Here is a 20,667-nt window from a genome sequence, read left to right as displayed (position 1 = left end):
GGGTTTCTGATTGTAGCTGGAGTATGCAGAGGTGGTCAGTTAACAGGCAGGATTTGAAAGCTTTCAAGCTGGAATGGAGAGAGAGAGTGAGGTACCCCCACTTGGGTCTGCACATGTCACAGTCCAGTTGCTTTTCCTGTCTGCTGCAGAAAGACACAAACTTAAAACTACAGATGGGGAGGGGCTTGTTATATGACAGTTACTCAGTCATTTAAACATAGCGGTTGACAGTATTTCTTTCTTGCTAAAAGGAACAGGTAGTTCCTTTAAATTTCCTTGGTCTTGGTCGTTGCTGGAGCATAAGCAGACATTTGTCTTCCATCTCACAAGCATTGCAGTATAGGTACAGTGTTGCAAATTAGATAGCCATCTTAAGCTGCCAGCAAAGTCATCCTTTTAGCAGGTATTTTAAAAATGTCTTTTTAAAAATATATAAATTCAGATCTCCAGTCAGTGGATTCAAGAAAATTATCATTCAAAAGAGCACATTGGTGTAACTGACTGCAGCACTGTCAATTTGGAGCTCAATGCCCCAGCTAACACTTGCTCTTAACCTTGCACAGTCAAATATGTGTTCAGCAGCAGAAAGGCCCCCATCAGCTATTTAGAGGTATCATCAACTAATTATAGTTTAGTTGCTGATTTTTGGTTGGCTCTTGCTGTAATTGTAGAAGTTTGGTGGTTCCCAGAGATGTTTAAACTTGCTGAGGTCTACAGGGAGTGATGTGACACATGCTGAAGGACTTTGTCCTGACTTCAAGGATTCTGCAAGCACCACTTGCTCCCTGACATGGGTGAGTAGTATGCATCTGCTCTGAATTGCAACAAGACAAGGACAATGAGTGTAGGTGACATATATCAAGAGGGAAGAGGAGGACTAGAAGGATACTGGGCAGGCCATATCCACCCAGAGTGTTGAGGGAGCAATTCTCCTACCTCAAGCTCAGTGAGGAACAGTGTGTCAGATGTCACTGCTTCACTAAGATTGTCCTCATTGAAATATGCGATTTGCAGCAGCCACAACTGCAGCCTCAGAGCAGGGCAAGGACAGCATTATCATTGAATGTGAAGGTGACCTTGGCCATGAGTTTTTATGTATCTGGCTCCTTCCACGCTAAAGCAGGCAATATTTGCAACATCTTCCAGTTTGCCGCCCGCTGTTGCAGAAGGGAAGTCACTGAGGCTGTATATTCCAAGAAAGCTGAATAAATTCTCTCTTGGCAGATAAAAGACAGAGCGAGCAGACAGCTTCACTAGGATTGCAGGCTTCCCCTTGGTGCAGGATGCCATTGACTGCACTCAAGTCACTTTGCGTGTTTTGCATGTCAACTCTGAGATGTACAGCAATCGAAAGGAATTCAACTCCCTCAACTTTCAGCTGATGTGCGACATTATGCAGCATATCATTCAAGTCAATGCCCAGAAACCTGGCAGCAACTATGATGCCTTCATTCTGCAGCAGCCTGCTGAGTTGTGATAATCAGAGAGTGGCTATTGTGTGATAAATGCCATCCTTTGACAATATGGCTCATGACTCCAGTATGCATCCCGCATCTATGTTGGTAGCATGCATATAACAAAAACCATGCTGCCACACAAAATGTGAATTGAGCAGACCATAATGGCGTTTAAACAACACCACTGCTGCCTATACCGCTGTAGAGGTACCCTGCCGTACTTGCTGGAGCGCATGTCAAGATTCATGGTGGTCTGCTGCATACTGCACAAGCTTACCATCATGAGGGCACAGCTCTTGCCACTAGCTGTGTAGAGACCAGCTGAGGAGAAAGGTGAAGGAAGGATGCAACCAGCACAGCCCTTTCCTGGCTGGGCTATTAGTGATCAAATCATCCGACTGCAATATCAAACGCAACCCCAAGTGCCCATTCACCAACAGTCTCCCACCTTGCCTTCCCTCTGTTATGGCCACAATGCAAAAATATAAGCCACCACAAGATAAATTCCAAACCAAATTTATAAATCAAACCATGCTATATTGCATACAAATGTCTGATAATCTCCTTTGTGCATTCCTTTAATGTCTGTTTTCCTCACGCCTTTGCCTGTCCTAGTGTTCCTACACAGCAAGTGGCTGCAGCATGGCTGGTGGGAGACTTCTGACTTTTAGTGGGGGAGACTTCAGTGGCCTTGCAGGGCAACCGCGAGTAGATCTAGGCCGAGATGGCCTGGCTTTGGACTCACCATCTCAGTATGGACAGCAATCATCTGGGTTGACTTGTTGACAGGCAGCAGCAAGGAGATTGGCAGTGATGGAAGGACAAATGCCATCATCCTGAGAGAGAGCAGCATGTTTGTGCTCCACAGAGCCACTTCCACTTTCCCAGGGTATCACCTGAGCAATTCTAGTAATCTGTTAGAGGGCAGATTGCTGAACTGCTGTGACACCCTGCAAGCCCCTTTGAATACTAATCCATAACCATATGTGCAGCTATAATGGAAGCAGTCTGAGCTTGCGTGAGAGCAGTTACAACTTGTGTGACAGCAAGCTGACCTCGCATAAGAGCAGTCTGGGCTTGTGTGGCAACAAGCTGAGCTTGCATGACTTCAGTCTGAGCTTCCACTGCAGCCCCCAGATGATGGGTGACTTCTACTTGTGCCGCAATGGAACCCGAGACATTGACCATCAGATGCTGCATTATAGTTGGCTGTGCAAGTGTTGTCATGGAGTTGGCCATGATTTCCAAGCTGGAAAGGATGGGATCCAAGTTCTGCGCAAAGCCCTGTGCCAAGTTGGTGCCAGACTCCTCAATGCCTCTCCAAGCACATTGATATTGACCACAGGATTTCTGATAAGCCTGCCAATGCACCAAGCATTTCATTGTGCACACCCATCAGCTTTCTTCTCTAGGCTGCCCCTTCGAAGACCTCATCTGAGTCCTCTGCAGCAGAACTCATGTGCGACCTCATTGTCTAGTGAACTGGCACTTTTACTACCCTTGACTTCAGACTGGGCTGCAGGCCATTGTGTCTCACCATGTACAAATTCCACCTCTAAGCTATCCTCGGAAGTACATGCAGTGTCAGTATCTGAGCTGGTGGCTGCTGCATGTGAGAGACGTGACAGTGTTTCTTCTTCATCATTGTCTTCCTGCCCTTCCACCTCTTGCTCTTCTATTACTGCCTGGCTAGGTTGCAGTAGTTGGATATCTAAAAGGAAAAAGGCTCAAGGGTAGAGTTGTGGTGAGGGGAGATTGTGGGGGGGGTGGTGGTGGGTGTTGTGGGGGAAAGCTAGAATTACATGCTTTCGCCATCAGTAATTTGTAAATCAGAAGAGATTGTGGGATGAGGGGGAAGTGGGATTTGAGAAGGAGGATTGGATCTGAGGATACCATGATCTTAGATGGTTTCAGCCCTGCCTCTTGCCCCGGGCTCAATCGTGGCTGATCCAATGTTGGCAACCACTATCTCGATCAGACATGAAACTGTGTCTGTCCTGTGCCAGTTCGTTGCCACTGCCTCTGGTATGTGCCATCTTGTCATGCAAGAGAGAGGGAAATGTGTCAGTAAATCTGGTGCAATGTGTTTGGGTGATGTGGGTGTCATGGTGAATAACTGGCAGAGTGTGCAAACTGCAAGATGTGAGTGTGAATCTAGCAGCAGTGCTAAGAGTGTGAGGGTGGGTTGAAGCTATGAATGTTAGGTATGAGTTGTGATTGATGGAGGTAATTGGTAGATGAGTAATGGGAGTGTGATGAATTGAGCAGTGCATGAGGCTAAAGATGCAGCCGGTGGGGTGAAGTCATTGAACTTCTTGCAGCTCTGCATCCAGGTCCTCAGGGTTAGACTCCTGGCATTAGCTGCCACAGCTATCTGGTCCCACTGCCTTTGCAATGTTGGACTGGCCCACCTCCTGCACCAAGGCGTCCAGTGCAGCGTCAGAAAATCTTGGAGCCTGCTCTGTGCCATGTTGAACCATTGTTCTGTCTTTCCCAGGTCAGAATCAGTTGTAGAATTACTTACAGCACCTGCTGCAGCCACAATGCACCTCCCCCTTAAGAAGTGCAGGCTAGCTCTAAGTAGTGCAGGATAGCTTTAACTTCTGCTGGCCTCTCTTGGTTTTACGTCCCTTGCTCAGGCAGGCAACCACTCACCAGCATGCTTGGCGCAGGTTGCACTCTACAATCATTTAAATTAGCAGACCTCACAATGTTTGCTTGCTGCCTATTTTGTAAGCAATGGCTGATCCCTGTGTCTGTTTTCACGCCCTGCCCAATTCTGCCGCCTGTTTCTCTTTTAAAAAATGTACACCCAGGATACTAGGTGGGCTTTCTGCATCTCTACTGCATGAGTTGAGGTTAATGGGAAACTTCAGGGGAGATGTAAAACAGGTTGACAATTCATTATTACCTGTTTCACACTATTGTACAATGACAAAATCCACCCAAGAGCATGAGCAACAGCTGCAATAGACATTCAGAGTACTGGAGGCAAAAACCCTGGAATCATTTAACAATTATATACCGTTATGAATGCTGGACTCTGAGGTATTTTATGTTTTTAAAAACTGGGATCTAAATGCATTGTAAAATGGACGGTCAAAGGAAACATGTGACCCCATACAAAATCTGCCCAGAGACAAGCCAGGGGTCCTGGTTACCATGAGAACAAGGAACCCAGATCAAAGACCCTTTTGAATGCAGGGTGCAAGATTGGAACACCTAAAGGTTAATGGGTTTCAGTCTCCCAGACTCTCAGATTGTAAACAGGGAGCCAGGACCTCTAAAATGCAGATTTGCGTTGCAATTTTTAACACCTGGAAACAAAGGAAGACCCATGTGGTTTTGTTCGGGTCAGACTTATGGTCTCTGAGAATTGTAAAAGACAAATGATCATTGACTTTTGATCTGGATAAATTTGAGAGGCTTTCCTAGGAGCTGAAAGAAAGAAACAAAGACCAGCAGTCAGCTGTGCAGCCTACAAAGAGCGAGGGAGAGACAAGTGGGCTGTTTTTAGGGAGACAGCTGCTTTTAGATCATCAGTGCAGCAAAAAGCAGCTAATATTTGAGCCCTGTTCAAAGGCTCGAGGTTTGTGGAGGAGAAAAGACCAATGGGGTTATGAGAGAGTGCATGAGCTGAAACCCCTGATGCTGCATTTCTCCTGGAAAGCCTGCCAGATTAATTCTTGATGCTGCCTGAAAAGAATTGCTCCAGAAAGATCCCAGTGGCAACCATCGACATACATTTGGGATGCCAGAATAAAGGGACATATGATATCATTCCATATCCTCTCCTTTTCCTTCAAGAGTTAATAAGTATTTGGCTGAAGTATTCTTTTTGTCTTTTTTGTAAAAAGATCTCTGCAGAGAAAATCTCTTTATTTTTCCTTTAACCGATGTGTGTGTGTGTGTGTGTGTGTGTGTGTGTGTGTGTGTGTGTGTGTGTGTGTGTTGGGTATTTGGAAGGGAATATATTGTCATGAAGACCCCCAACTGCCAAGAATGAGGCATATTAATTTTATCATATGAGCATCAATTTTAAACTGTTGCTGGAGTGAAGAGATGACTTGTTTGAAGAGACCAGCAGTGGCGGGAAGAACATTTGCATACTAAGAGACAGTGCTTTGGAGAGCCAAAGGAATTGCTCACTGATTCAATTAGCAGAGATTGGTCTGGGCACTACACTACCACCGCCCCCCACCCCTCCACCCACCACCCCCACCCGACCTCTCCACCCCACAGAGAGCTTTGGAATCCAGAAATGCAAGATTTTGTTGAAAAAACTTAGTCACATGACTAACCAGCTGGCCAACTTGAAGTTTTAAATTGTGTTCACAGGACAGTTTGGGCAGATGGCAGAGTGTAACTGAACCTGGAACAAGACAGCCTCTCTCCTGGCTGGCTCTGTCTCACTTTCTCACAAGCCTCTGGACCCATTGAAGACACGTAAACCTCAAGGGAGAAAAAGACTCCTACATCGAAACAAGTTAAAGCGTGCACTGGGCCCCAGCAAACGGCAAGACTTACCGGCAACCAAAAACTCAACATCAAACTCAAAGGACTGTGACTACAATCCATCTATTGCCTCAAACTTTTCCCCTTTATTCTTTTCTACTTTTTCTGTCTCTATCTGGTGTGTGTTTATCGCATATGCATGCTGGCGTGGTCACGTTGCGTATTCGTAGTCGTTAACTGAATTAGAGTTTAAAATTCATAAACTTCCACCTTTCTTGTTTAAATCTAAGAAAACCTGTCTGATTGATTTCTGTGCCTTTCAATTGGAAAGCGGTGAACAAAGATTCACTGAGGGGGAGCTAAAACACGGTGTTTTTAAAATTAAACCCTGTTACGGTTAAACCAAGCAAAGACTAAAAGGGAACCCCTAGATCCCTGTCTCACCTGGTTGTAACTATATATATATCCTGAAATAAAAATAGCGTATTTATTTGATATCTGGGTAAACACTTAAATAGGTGTTGTGACCTGTGGAGAAGTGGAACCAAAGAAAGACTGTACACTCCTCCCGCCTCGGTCATAACAAGTGGCTGAAGTCAGGATATAGATGATCAGTGTGCATATGAAAATAGCGATGATCTTGGTGATGAGTATGTTATGAAGTTTAAAACTGAGGTCTTGAACTGAACTGGAAGTCAAGGCTTTCAAAGGTCTAATTAGGTCTAAATCAGTGTAGGAATCAGTGGCAAGTCACTGGAGTATATGGTGAGGACTGAAGACAATGGCTTCAGCCTTTCTGATGTTAAATTGGAGAAAATTCTTGTTCAGCCATAATCTGATGCCGACATGCAGCCCATGGAAGTATTGTGGGATTGAGAGAGTTGGTGACAAGGTAGAACGGGGTGTCATCAGCTCTAATTGAGAAAGCTAAATCTGTGCCCGCAAATGGTATTGCTGAAGGGTAGTACAAAGGTGAAGAAGAGGATGAAACCAAGGATAGAGCCTTGGGAAATCTGGAGGTGACTGTGTGGAAATGGGAAAAGAAGCCATTGCTAGAGATGTGCTGGATATGCGCTTAAATTATGCAGTCCAAAAAAGATAGTGGAAAAATCAGGAAGGAACTGAATCAACATGTTAATATGTATCAGGAATCAGTTTTCAAAAATGACTTTGCTGTCTCTCAAGTCGGAAACCAGCTATGCAAAGGAATTGTTAGTCAGGAAATAATCAGAAAATAGGATTGTCAGCAAATATGATGGGTAGAAACAACAACCTTTATTTATATAGTACCTTTACATAGTAAAACCTTCCAAGTGCTTCACAAGAGTGTTGTCAAACAAAATTTGACTGAGCCAAAAAAGGAGGTATTAGGACAGATGACCAAGAGCTTGGTCAAAGAAATAGGTTTTAAGGTGCCTCTTAAAGGAGGAGAGAGAAGTGGAAAACTTTAGAAGGGGAATTTCAGAGCTTAGGGTCTCAGCAGTCAAAGGCACAGCTGCCAGTGGTGGGGCAATGAAAATTGGGGATGCAAAAGAATCCAGAATTAGAGCAGTGCATAGATCCCGAAGGGTCTAAAGGAGGTGTAAATGGGAAGCAGAATCATCACTAACAGTTGCCATCTAAAAATGAGGGCAGAGATTACGACCTGAAATTATTGAACTCAGTATTGAATTGGAAAGCTGTAAACTGCCAAGTTGAAACATGAGGTACTGTTCCTTGAGCTTACACTGACCTTTATTGGAACAGTGTAAGAGGCCAAGGACAGAAAGGTCAGAGAGGATGAGGTGCAGAGAATTAAAATGACAGGTGACTGGAAGCTCAGGGTCACGCATGCAGCCATCACCTAATCTGCTTTTGATCTCTCCAATGTAAAGGAGACTGCATCGTGAGTGGCAAATACAGTATAATGAATTGAAAGAAGTATAAGTAAATCTCTGCTTAACCTGGAAGGATTGTTTGGGGTCTTGGACAGTGAGAAGGGAGGATATGAAAGGGCAGATGAGTGTTGTATCTCCTGTGCATGCATGGGAATGTGACATTGGAGAGGAAGGGGTTGTTGAGGGTGACTGAGGAGTGGACCAGTGCATTATGGAGGGAATGATCCCTTCGAAATGCTGAAAGGTGAGGGGAGAGAAAGATGTATTTGGTGGTGGCATCACACTGGACATGGCGGACGATGATCTATGGAATGTGGAGGCTAGTTGCGGGGAGGATGAGGGCAAGGGGATCCCTATTGTGTTTCAGGGGGTTGGTTGGGGGAGGGGGAGGTGCAGTGGGGTCAGGGCAAGGGGAGAGAAGGGGTAAGAGTAGAATTGTGGGAAATGAAGCAGTCATGGATGAGGGCCCTATCAACCACAGTGGCGGGAATTCCTCAGTTGAGGATAATGGACAACATATCAGGAGCTCTAGTATAGAAGGTGGGATTAGACTAGATTAAAACTCATGGGATCCAAGGAAAAGTGCCAAGTTGGATCTGAAATTGGCTCTGTGGCAGGAAGCAAAGGCTTATGGTGGATGGGTATTTAGGGACTAAATGACTGTTTCCATTGGGGTTCTGCAGCGCTCATTACTGGTTCTCTTGCTGTTCGTGGGATATATCAATGATTTAGACTTAAATGTAGGGGACATGATAATGAAGTTCTCAGATGATACGAATGCATTTGGGGAGGATAAAAAAGGCAAGGGAATACACAATAAATGATAGAATTCTGGAAGTGTAGAGAAACAGAGGGCCTTGGAGAGTATGCCTGCAGAACCCTGAAGGTAGCAGGACAGGTAGATAAGGTGGTTAAGAAGGCATACGGGATACTTTCCTTTAGTGGCTGAGGCCTAGAGTATAAGAGCAGGAAGGGTATGAGTGAACTGTATAAAACATTAGTTAGACTGCAGCTACTGTACAGTTCTGGTTACCGCATTACAGGAAGGATGTGATCACACTAGGAAGGTACAGAAGACATTTATGAGGATATTGCCAAAATGGAGAATTTTAGCTGTGAGGAAAAGTCAGATACGCTGGGCTTGTTTTCTTTGGGATAGAAGAGGCTGAGGGGAGATTTAACTGAGGTTTATAAAATTATGAGGGGCCTAGATAGAGTGGAAAGGAAGGGCCTATTTCCGTTAGCAGAGAGACCAATAACCAAGGTCATAGATTTAAAGTAATTGGTGGAAGGATTAAAGGGGAGTTGAGGAGAAATCTTTTCAGCCAGAGTGTGGTGGGGTCTGGAACTCACTGCCTGAAAGGATGGTAGAGGCAGAAACCCTCATTACATTGGATATGCACTTGAGGTGCCATAACCTGCAGGACTACAGATCAAGAGCTGGAAAGTGGGGTTAGACTGGATATCTCTTTTACAGCCAGCATGGATATGAGGGCCAAATGGCCTCCTTATGTGGCGTAAATCTTTCCATGTTTCTGTGTTTCTATGTTGTATTGTCTATTGTTGTATATTAGATGAAGATGGAGAAACTGGGGGAATGGAATAGATTCCTTACAGGAAGCTGGGTGTGAGGAAGGGTGTTCAGTAGTCAAGGTAGTTGCGGGAGTCAATGGGCTGATAGTGAATATTGATTGATAGGCTATCCCCAGAAATGGAGACAGAGAAGTCGAGGAAGGGAAGGAAAGAGTCAGAGATAGACCTAGTGGTGGTGAGGGAAGGGAGCAAATTGGAAACAATTGGATGAAATTTCAGGACGAGAGCAAGAAATGGCACCAATACAGTCATCAATGTACTGAGAAAAAAGGTAAGGGAGGGACCTGAGTAGGACTGGAACAAGGAATGTTCCAGATATCCTATGAAAAGGCAGGCATAGCCAGGACCAATAGCAATGTATTTTATTTGGAGAAAGTGAGTGGAGTTAAAGGAGAAGTTATTCCATGTGAGAACAAGTTCAGCCAGGTGGAGGAGGGTGGTGGTGGATGAAAATCTCAGCGTAAGCTCGAGGGACAGTTCTTCATCTTTTGCCGAGGCACTTTACAGCCTTCTGGAATCAATGTTGAGTTCAACAATTTTAGATCAAATCCCTCCCCCCATTTTGTTGGATAGCAACTGCTGGTGTTGAGACTGCCTTCTCATTTACACTTCCTCTATCTTTTGTTTCTTTACTTGTCCCATTACCATCTCTTTTTGCCTTTCACTTTTTGTCACATAATCTCTCCTGCCTTCCACCCTATCACAGACCTTCCCTACTGTTCTTTCCTCCACCCACCCCCTTTCCCTGTGATATCTCTAAGCACTCCCAGTTCTGACAAAAGGTCATTGATCTGAAACGTTAACTCTGTTTCTCTCTCCACAGATGCTGCCAGACCCGCTGAGTATTCCAGCATTTTCTGTTTTTATTTCAGATTTCAAGCTTTCCCCCTATTTTGTTTTCTTTTCAAATTTGGGTCAGAGTATGATTACCGTAGAACCTGTTTCTATTTTCAATCAGGTGTGCAAACTGAAGATTTGAAATTTGAAAATGATTGCAAATAATAAGTAATTGCTGCATTTTAAAATGCTCAATGTGTTAACTCTTTGCTGGAGTATTGTTTTATGGGCTCCAGCTGCCTGCCACTACTTCCCTTAAAATGACCCCTGATAACGAGTGTCACAGATTAATCACCCTCAGGAAGGATCATCGCTGAGTCCAGCACTGACCTGCCTGCACAGCATGTGCCATTCTAGTGGGGAGTATTGGCTTTCAACAAGGAAGTAGAATCATGGTCAACACCCAGGAGCATAGGGCACCTCCTGCTGAGGTCAACGAACTTAATGCAGATAGTCGGTTTACCTGGACTAAAGAACTCAGTTTTATTGAATAAGTGTAAACCACTGAAGGTGCTTCCTATTGAATGTTGCTTTAAATTAATCATTTTAGGAGATACTGGGTTTGCCCAGTGCCTTCAAACAAAAGATCCAAAGAAAGTGTCTCCTTTTGAGAACCCACATCATAAAACGACAAAGGAAACTTAACCATTTAAATAGTAATGTTATCACCAACCCCCTGCCCTCCCGCCCCACCCCTCCACAACCCAACCCCCAGATTCAAATGCACACTCCAGTCCCTGTGGTGCCCACCAGTTATGGAAGTCTTTAATAAAAGCAAAATACTGCAGATGCTGGAAATCTGAAATAAAAACAAGAAATGCTGGAAATACTGAGCAGGTCTGGCAGCATCTGTAGAGTCAGAAGCAGAGATAACGTTGCAGGTCAGTGACCCTTTATCAGAAAGGTTCTGATGAAAGGTCACTGACCTGCAACGTTAACTCTGCTTCTCTCTCCACAGATGCTGCCAGACCTGCTGAGTATTTCCAGCATTTCTTGTTTTTATTTATGGAAGTCTTTAAGCTTGCTCCTTCTCCAGGGCCATGGAAGAGAGGCAGCCAGCCAGAGTGAACACCCCATGGGCTGCATCCAACCTGGACCTGTGGCTAGCCACCTCCCCATTGTCTGCTGTTAAGTCACTTCAAATATTTACGTTTCCGTTTTCCTGCAATTGGAGCCTCCAGTCTCTGGAGGGCAGTACGATTTTTTTTGTCTTTTGTTTGGGACGAGCAAGCCGTCTTGTGAAAACTTTGGGTGGTGGGTCACAGCAGAAGGAGGCGGATTTGAATGGAACGGGCAGCTTGGAGTGGCTGATGTCGAAGAGGAAAGCGGAAGATATTCTATGTTACCGGCCTCAGAAGCGCTTCGTTTCCCTATTTGTAGATTGCAAGAGTGTGAGCCCAGCGCTGAGCCGCGACAGCAGCGTTAAGAGGAAGCTGCAGGCGGGGGAGCCGGAATTGGAACCAGAGCCCGCGTGCAAGAAGCTGGAGAGCGCACGGCGCGGGGCTGAGCCCCGGGACCGGGACCGGAGCGCGAGCGGCGGCTGGGCGCGGGGCGCGCGGGGACTCGGGGCCGGGGAGCCTTGGGCCACGCGCTCCACCGCCTGCAGCACCAACCTGACTGGGACTGCACTGGGGGCTGGGCCGCCACAGGTAAAGCAAGGCAGTCATTAGCTATTGCACAAACCTTTGTAAGCTGCTCATGTCAGGGTCTGTTTTTATAAGTATTTATTTATGGAGGTACACATTGCAAGCATGCACTTCCTACAGCCACAGTTTCAGTCTGCTCCCTTATATACTTTTTTTCGATCCAACCAGAAGGTTTTCAATGAAGAGGAACTAAATGCCCCCTTTCCGCTAATACGCTGTAACTAAAATAATTAAAAGGAAACTTAACCAATCGAATTAAAGTGACGTTTCCAAGGGTGATGATGTACTCCAGTCCCTTCCCAGTGCCCACCAGTCATAGAAGGCTTCAAACATACCGGTGGACACCACGATTTCCCTCTCTAGGGACACCCGGGTGTGGATGTAGCTGCGGAAGAGGCTGGCATTTGGGCCAAACGCCGCCCTATACCACCCACTGCAGAATCTGTTTTTGTTAGCGGGTTGGTGGGAATCACTTTGTTCGGTTATTTCACATTGTAATTGGCTAGTACAGTGCAGTATTATTTTCCTTTTTATTTGCTAGTACAGCTTAAAGGAAGCAGGTTGGTGTTACCAGAGTAATAACCACTTGGGCACTGAAAAGACATAGGCATAACCAGCCCAGTCAACACTGCAGAGTTCTCCTCACTAACATCTGGGGACTTGTACCCAAAACTGGGGGAGTTGTCCTACAGACTAATCAAGCAACAGCCTGACATAGACATACTCACTGAATTGTACCTTACAGCCAATGTTTCAAAATCTCCATCATCATCCCTGGCTATGGCCTGGCCCACTGGCAGGATAGACCCACCAGAGGTGGCAGCACAGTGGTATACAGTCAGGAGGGAGTAGCCCTGAGAGTCCTCAATCTACCTGTCACAGATGCATCTGTCCATGACAGTATTGGTGGGAGTGACGACCCCACAGTCCTTGTGGAGACAAAGTCCCGTCTTCGCACTGAGGATACCCACCATCATGTTGTGTAGCTCTACCATTGCTAAATGGGATAGACTTAGAACAAATGTAGCACAAGAAACACACAAAATAGGAGCAGGAGTAGACCATATGGCCCATCGGCCTGCTCCGCCATTCAAATCTTAGGATTCAACTCCACTTCCACCCCCCCCCCCCCCCCTGCCCCCTTGATTCCCTGAGAGGTCAAAATTGGGCATCCATGAAGCACTTGGGCCATCAGCAGCAGCAGAATTGTATTCAACCACAATCTGTAACCTCATGGCCTGGCATATCCCTCACTCTACCATTACTATCAAGGCAGGAAACCAACCAATGAGGAGTCTAGAAGAGCATGCCAGGAGCAACACCAGGCATACCTAAAAGTGAGGTACCAATCTAGTGAAGCTACAAGACAGGACTACATGCATGCCAAACAGCGGAAGCCGCATGTTATGGACAAAGCTAAGCAATCCTACAACTAATGGATCAGAGTAAAGCTTTGAAGACCTGCCATATCCAGTCATGAATGTTGGTGAGCAATTAAACGAGTAACAGGAGAGGGAGGCTCCATGAGCATCACCATCCTCAATGATCCCAGCACGTGAGTGCAAAAGACAAGGCTGAAGCGTTTGCAACCATCTTTAGCCAGAAGTGTCAAGTGGATGATCCATCTTGGCCTCCACTTGAAGTCTCCACTAGTACAGATGTCAGTGTTCAGCCCATTCGATTCACTCCATGTGATATCAAGGAACAGCTGAGCACACTGGATACACAAAGGCTATGGGCCCCAAGAGCATCCTGGCTCTCGTGTTGAAGACTTGTGCTCCAGAACTAGCCGGACTTCTAGCTAAGCAGTTCCGGTACAGCTACAACACTGGCATCTATCCGACAAAGTATAGTATTGCCCAGGTATGTCTTGACCATAAAAAGCAGACAAAATCCACTTTGCAAAATAATGGAGGGTGTCATCGACTGTGTTACCAAGTGGCACTTCCTTAGGAACAACCTGCTCACCGATGCTCAGTTTGTGTTCCGGAAGGACCATTCTGCTCAGACTTCATTGCAGCCTTAGTCCAAACGGACAAAAGAGCTGAATTCCTGAGATGAGGGAGCGTGACTGCTCTTGACATCTTGGCAGCATTTGAGTGAGTGTAGCATAAAGGAGCCCTAGCAAAACTGAAGTCAATGTGAGTGGGTGAGGAAAACTCTCCATTGGTTGGAGTCGTACCTGGCACAAAGGAAGATGGTTAGGGTTGTTGGAGGCCAATCATCTCAGCCTCAGGTCATTGCTGCAGGAATTCCTCAGGGTAGTGTCCTAGGCCTAACCATCTTAAGCTGCTTCATCAATGACCTTCCCTCCATCATCAGGTCAGAATTGGGGATGTTTGCTGATGATTGCACAATGTTCAGTTCCATTCTCAACTCCTCAGATACCTAAGAAGTCTATGCCTGCATGCAGCAAGATCTGGACAATATTCAAATTTGACAAGTAACAATTAACAGTCGCACCACCAAAATGCTGGGCAATGACTAACTCCAGTAAGAGAGAGCCTACCACTTTCCTTGACATTCATTGGCATTGCCATCACTGAATCCCACACCATCAACATCCTGGGGGGGTGGGGTCAGCATTGACCAGAAACTTAACTGGACCAGCCATGCAAATACTGTGACTACAAGGGCAGGTCAGAGGCTAGTTATTCTGCAGTGAGTAACTCACCTGACTCCCCAAAGCCTGCCCACCATCTACAAGGCACAAGTCATTAGTATGATGGAATACTCTCCATTTGCCTGCATGAGTGCAGCATCAACAATAATCAAACTTGACACCATTCAGGACACAGGATCCCCCTTCTTTAGCACCCTATCCACCACCTTAAACATTCACTCCCTCCACCACTGGCGGACTGTGGCTTCAGTGTGTATAATTTACAAGATACGCTGTAGCATCTTGCCAGAACTTCTTCGACAGCATCTTCCAAATCTGCGACCTCTACCACATATAAGAGCAAGGGCACAGCAGGTGCATAGGAACACCACCATCTGCAAGTTCCCTTCCAAGTCACACACCATCCTGACTTGAAAATATATCGCCGTTCCTTCATTGTTGCTGGGTTAAAATCCTGGAACTCCCCACTTAACAGCACTCTGGGTGTACATACACCACATGGACTGCAGCAGTTCAAGAAGGCTGCTTACCACCACCTCAAGGACAGTTAGGAATGGGCAATAAATGTTGGCCTTGCTGGCGACTCCCACATCCCATGAACAAATAATAAAAATCCATGACTTAGATGAGAGATCAGACTCTAAGATCAAGAAATGGCTGAGAGCACTGGACACAGCAAAGGCTATGGTTCCTGATGACGTCCTGGCTCTTATGCTGAAGATTTGTGCTCTAGAACTTGTCCTAGCCAGATTGTTCCAGTACAGCTCCAACACTGGCATCTACCTGACAATGTGGAAAATTAAAGCAGGACAAATCCAATCCAGGCAGTTACCACTGTCTCAATCTTCAGCGAAGTGATGGAAGAGGTCATCAAAGTGCTATCAAATTATTCAGCAATAACCTGCCCGCAGATGTTTAGTTTGGGTTCTGCCAGGTCACCTCATCAGACTTCATTAATGAGTTGGCCCAAACAGGGATAAAAGTGCTGAATTCTATAGGTGAGGTGAGTGTGCCTGTCCTTGACAGCAAGGCTGCATTTGATTGTGTGTGGCATCAAGGAGCCCTAGAAAAATTGAAGTCGATGGGAATTGGGGAAAACTTCCACTGCCTGGGGTCATACCTAGCACAAAGGTTGTGGTTGTTGGAGGCCAACAGTCTTCAGCTGCTTCATCAATGACCTTACCTCCATTATAAGGTCAGAAGTGGGGATGATTGCACAATATTCAGTTCTATTCATAACTCCTCAGACAATGGGGCAGTCCGTGCTCATGTACAGCAAGACCTAGACAACATTCAGATTTGGACTGATGAGTAGCTAGTGACATTCATGCCAGGCAATGGCCATCTTCAACAAGCGAGAGTCTAACCATCTCCCCTTGACATTCAACAGCAGTGTCATCGCTGAGTCCCCCACCAACATCCTAGGGGTTACCATTAACCAGAAACTTAACTGGACCAGCCATGTAAATAGTGTGGCTACAAGAGCAGAGCTAAGACTGGGAATTCTGTAGCGAGTAACTTGCCTGCTGCCTCGCCAATGCCTGTCCACCACCTCCAAGGCAGAAGTCAGGAGTATGATGGGACACTCCGCACTCTAACACTAAAGAAGCTTGACACCATCCAGCACAAAGCAACCCACTTGATCAGCACCCCATCCACTGCTTTAAACATTTATTCCCTCCACTATGGACGCACTGTGGCAGCAGTGTGTACCATCTACAAGATGCACTGCAGCAACTTGCCAGGGCTGCTTCAACAGAACCTTTTTAAGCCAGGGCCTCTACCATCTAGAAGAACAGGGTCAGCATGCACATAGGAACACCACCACCTGCAAGTTCCCTCCAGCATCTTGACTTGGAAATAAATCGCCATTTCTTACTGTCACTGGGTCGAAATCCTGAAACTCCCTCCGTAACAGCATTATGGGTGTACCTACACCACAAGAACTGCAGCGGTTCAGGAATGCGGCTTACCACCACCACCTCAAGGGCAGTTAGGAATGGGCAATAAATGTTGGTGTCAGCGACATCCGCATCCCTTGAAAGAATTAAAAAAAAAAAAAATCTCCATGGCCATGCCTTCAGCTGCCGAGGCCCTAAACTCTGGAATTCCCTCCTTAAACCTCTCCACCTTTCTTTCCTCCTTTAAAACTGTCCTTAAAATCTACCTCGTTGACCAAGTTTTTCATCATCTGCCCTAATACTTCCTTATGTGGCTCATTGTCAAGTTTTATTTGATAATGCTTCTGTGAAGCAACTTGGGAGGTTTTACTATGTTAAAGGTGCTAGATAAATGCAGCTTGTGGTTATCGTATTTGCAAACGTGCCTTGCTCTTGCATTTGGATGGCTGGTCGTTTGTACTCACTCACTGGGACTTGATGCTGTTTTAAAATAATATTTATATTCCTTCTAGAATGCACCTTGGGATGAAGTATCTTGTCAATACAACTCATTTCAGTTTTGGAGAGTTCCTTTGCCTACTATTGAACTGGCTGAGATTGAGGATTTTGGACAGCCGAAGATAGCTGAAGAAATGAATTGTGAAGATACAGTAGAGGCAGTGGAAATAGAGATGGAGCTGCAGAACTGAGATTATCATCAAAAGTTTAAAAACAAAATTCTGTTGCATATTTTGAAATTAAATAAGACTAGGAGTTATCCCGAAGGAAAGGGGAAGGTGCAGTAGGCATACTCAGTTTTTGTAAAAATGTTGATTCTTGTGAGTGATCTACATTTTCTGAAATATTTTTTCTTATAGTTTGTCTGGGTAGAATATTAAAGTTCCAAAGTCTTTCAAAATAACTGCTGTTCAAGTATGCAGGAAACAGTTTAATAAAATTGTAAATAAATGTGTAAATGTCTGATAGAAGTTGAAATGATCTGAGAAATTTACATACCCTGATTAAGTACTATGCTCCCTGCCCCAGAGGCAATAGATGTCCAATGAATGAGCAGACAGCAGTCTTAGCATGACTTCGGACTGTCAGTAGGATTAGGGTCAAGTTCAATTGTGATCATCGGTATACGACAGCTTCTTCCTACTTAATTGTAGGTTGCAGCTGATAACACTGATGTTAGAATAAATAATATTTACAGTAATGAAGCTAGTCGGCTGTCCCAGGCAACCTTCTTACTCATGAATGTAAACAACAAATGTAAAATATGGAATTTGCATTTTAAAAAGGTTTGCCCCTCTCTTCCCCCCCCCCCCCCCCCCCCCCCACCCCCTCTGAAGGCATTGATCGTGAATGGATATTATTGCTCTAGCGTTGCACTGGCATCCTGCAGTTTCTCATCCAAATGACCAGTCTTCGTGTGAGTTTTGACAGCGTGTTGGTGATATCCTGATGCCAAAGCACCACAGCCAAGGATAAATATGAAACTAGCACGCTCCCTTGATCTAGTCGGGAAGGAACAAACAATTGCCAAAATCATCAGTCTTAACTCTGAGCACCGCAGCTGATTTGAATTCTTTGAGTGCTTTTGAGCTGTCAGTTTATTTGTTGGCAGAAAAATGCTTTTGAAGTGATTTGTGCATGACACAGCAACCTCCAATGCAACTAGGACAGCCTTTACAATCCAAATTTAAATAAAAGGACAAAGAATAGAGTGGCATCAAAAGGGGGAAGGCAACATGAAGAAAGTGTTGCATTTTTTAAAAATGCAAATTTGTACTTTAAGTTTTTAGGGTTAACATACTGCAGTAATAGGTCTGCTGACATTTTCACCTCACGCAATAAAGAATTTGAAATTTCAAATAGAAACCGTAGAGAAGTTACGGCACAGAAAGAAGCCATTCAGCCCAACGTGTCTGTGCTGGCTGAAAAAATTAGCTGCCCAATCTAATCCCACCTTCCAGCACCTGATATTGCATACAGTTCTGGTCACCACGTTACAGGAAGGACAAAATTGCTTTGGAGAGAGGACCGAGGAAATTTACGAGAAAGTTGCCAGGGCTTTAAAATTGCAGCTATGAAGAAAGTTTGGAATAGGCTAAGGTTATTTTCCTCAGAACAGAGGAGGCTGAGGGGTGACTTAATTGAGGTGTACAAAATTATGAGGGGCCTAGATAGAGTAGACAGAAAGGACCTGTTTCCCCTAGTAGAGAGGTCAATTACCAGGGGGCACAGATTTAAGGTGATTGGTAGAAGGATTAGAGGGGACATGAGGAAAAACATTTTCACCCAGAAGGAGGTCATGGTGGAGGCAGAAACTCTCAACTCGTTTAAAAGGTACCTGAATCTGCACCTGAAGTGCTGTAACCTGCAAGGCTACGGACCAGGTGCTAGAAGGTGGGATTAGAATGGGCGGCTAGTTTTTTCAGCTGGTGCAGACACGATGGGCTGAGTGGCCTCTTTCTGTGCTGTAACTTTTCTATAGTTTCTATTTGAGTAGCCATGTTATTTCAAATTCTTTATTTCATGAAGTGAAAATAATAAAACTGGTTTGATACAGGTGGATAGGTGTTTCCCTGAACCTGCTAGTGGTATTGTGATTAAAATACATCAAAATGTATATGGTATTAATTGATGTGCGTTCATTGTTTTGCTCAGTGAACTCAGCAACAACTGTGGGCATGAATGATTTCAAATTACCATCAAATGTATCTGTATCTTTGTGTATGTTGTCTGAAATTAAAGGGGAAAGAAACTATAGGGAGAGTACTTTTTGTTCAAAGTACTTCTCTTACTTTTGCTGATTAATACCTTCTGGTATATTGTTTTAATGTAGTTTCCTTAACTGTGAGCCTGCTCTCTCTGCTAAGCTGAAGTGATGTCACCTGCATTCCATATAGGTCCATAGAAAATATGTATCCTGATTTTGGGGTTCCCAAGAACTACTCTCAAACTTTCGGATTGCAGGAAACTGCTATAGACGACAATGCAGATTAGGCACTGGTTGGAGGCTCCATTGAAACATGCACTGGTCACAGCTCCAGCTGATGTGCATGGAAGAACTTCTCATTGGTGATGTCATTGGAGTGAGTTAGCAGAGGAAATTCTGTCTCAAGGATGTTCATCTGAGTACGAAAATCCAGATAAAAAAAGACATTTTCATGAGGTTCTTATTTTACTAAAAAATATAGCATTTGAACAAAAAAAAATCCATCACTTCCTTTCCCTCTAAATTAAATACTCCAGATCCAAAGCAATCTGGTGATCTTAGATGAAGTGTATTTTGACCATACATGACAGACATACAGCTATTTATTTTGCCAAAGTGTTTAAGAATATTAGTACATATTTAAAGTGGAGAGTTTATATGTCTTATGCATGAATGCATTTAACATCAGTTTGTTTTCAACTTTCAGCTATTGGAGTTAACTAAATTGTCTGATATACAAGCGGTTCAGCCACAAGTTGGACAAATAGAATTCATATTCTAGGAATATTCCTAGTGTTGAGCGTGTTTTTACTTGCTAAAATGTTTCAATTTTCTTCCTTGGTCTCCACTACCTGCTCTCCCCCCGCCACCCCCTGTTCCGGGTTTTTGTACAATAGGGGAGGAGTGATATGGACCTGGATTTCGTGATCATTCTAACTGGCATCTGCAATCCAATTTGTTATTTTTCTACCTGCTTCTGTCAGTGAGTAAACAGTGTTATCCTCATGAGCTAGAGCACTTTGCCTATGCAATCCTGACATCAGCAGGACAAGATTAGTTCACTTTAGTTACATTTTTTTCAATGTTAATTGAATCAATCACTTCCTGGGCAGTAGAATGGGGCAATGCACACCCCATCACTGACATAAAATTGAACAGCCACAGTTATTGCTGCTACTTGCACAGTTAGAGTTATTGCTGGTACTTCTGGTAATTTCCATTTCTGAACAATGTTGTAGCTAACTTGAAATTTTTAGTTGAAGGAAAAGGGTAGAAATATGTGTTGTGCTGAGTGTAAGTATGACGGGGTAAATTTTTGGGGGGAGATGGGAAGTTGCATCCAGTTATGAGCATGTAGCTTTTATTTTCCTTTCATGTGCTGGTGCCTCTGAGCTAGCATTTTTTAATGAACTGCTGATTTGTTATTTCTGTTGTATGTGGTATGTGCCATTGGCAGTTTTATTAGTATTTTGTGTTACCAGGCACAAAATAAATTTCACATTGAAAGGAAGCCTATGGTTCTGTATAGAAAATGAATGATGCCAATGCTGCATCTTTTGCTGTTTTGCAATCTT

General features: G+C 44.6%; 1 protein-coding gene across 1 annotated transcript; it reads left to right on the top strand.

The window, feature by feature from the left end:
* Positions 1 to 11,455: 11,455 nt before the first annotated feature.
* Positions 11,456 to 19,141, top strand: LOC137369182 (uncharacterized protein C9orf40 homolog). Its single transcript, XM_068029968.1, has 2 exons — positions 11,456 to 11,868; positions 16,902 to 19,141. Exons 1-2 carry the CDS (start codon positions 11,530 to 11,532, stop codon positions 17,076 to 17,078), a joined length of 516 nt encoding a protein of 171 aa, XP_067886069.1. The 5' UTR covers positions 11,456 to 11,529; the 3' UTR covers positions 17,079 to 19,141.
* The last annotated feature ends 1,526 nt before the right edge of the window (positions 19,142 to 20,667 follow it).

Source organism: Heterodontus francisci, chromosome 4 (assembly GCF_036365525.1).
Source record: "Heterodontus francisci isolate sHetFra1 chromosome 4, sHetFra1.hap1, whole genome shotgun sequence".
In the NCBI taxonomy this organism is placed as follows: Eukaryota; Metazoa; Chordata; class Chondrichthyes; order Heterodontiformes; family Heterodontidae; genus Heterodontus; species Heterodontus francisci.
Note: the sequence above shows the minus strand (reverse complement) of the source record. Positions and strands in the feature narration are given on the sequence as shown.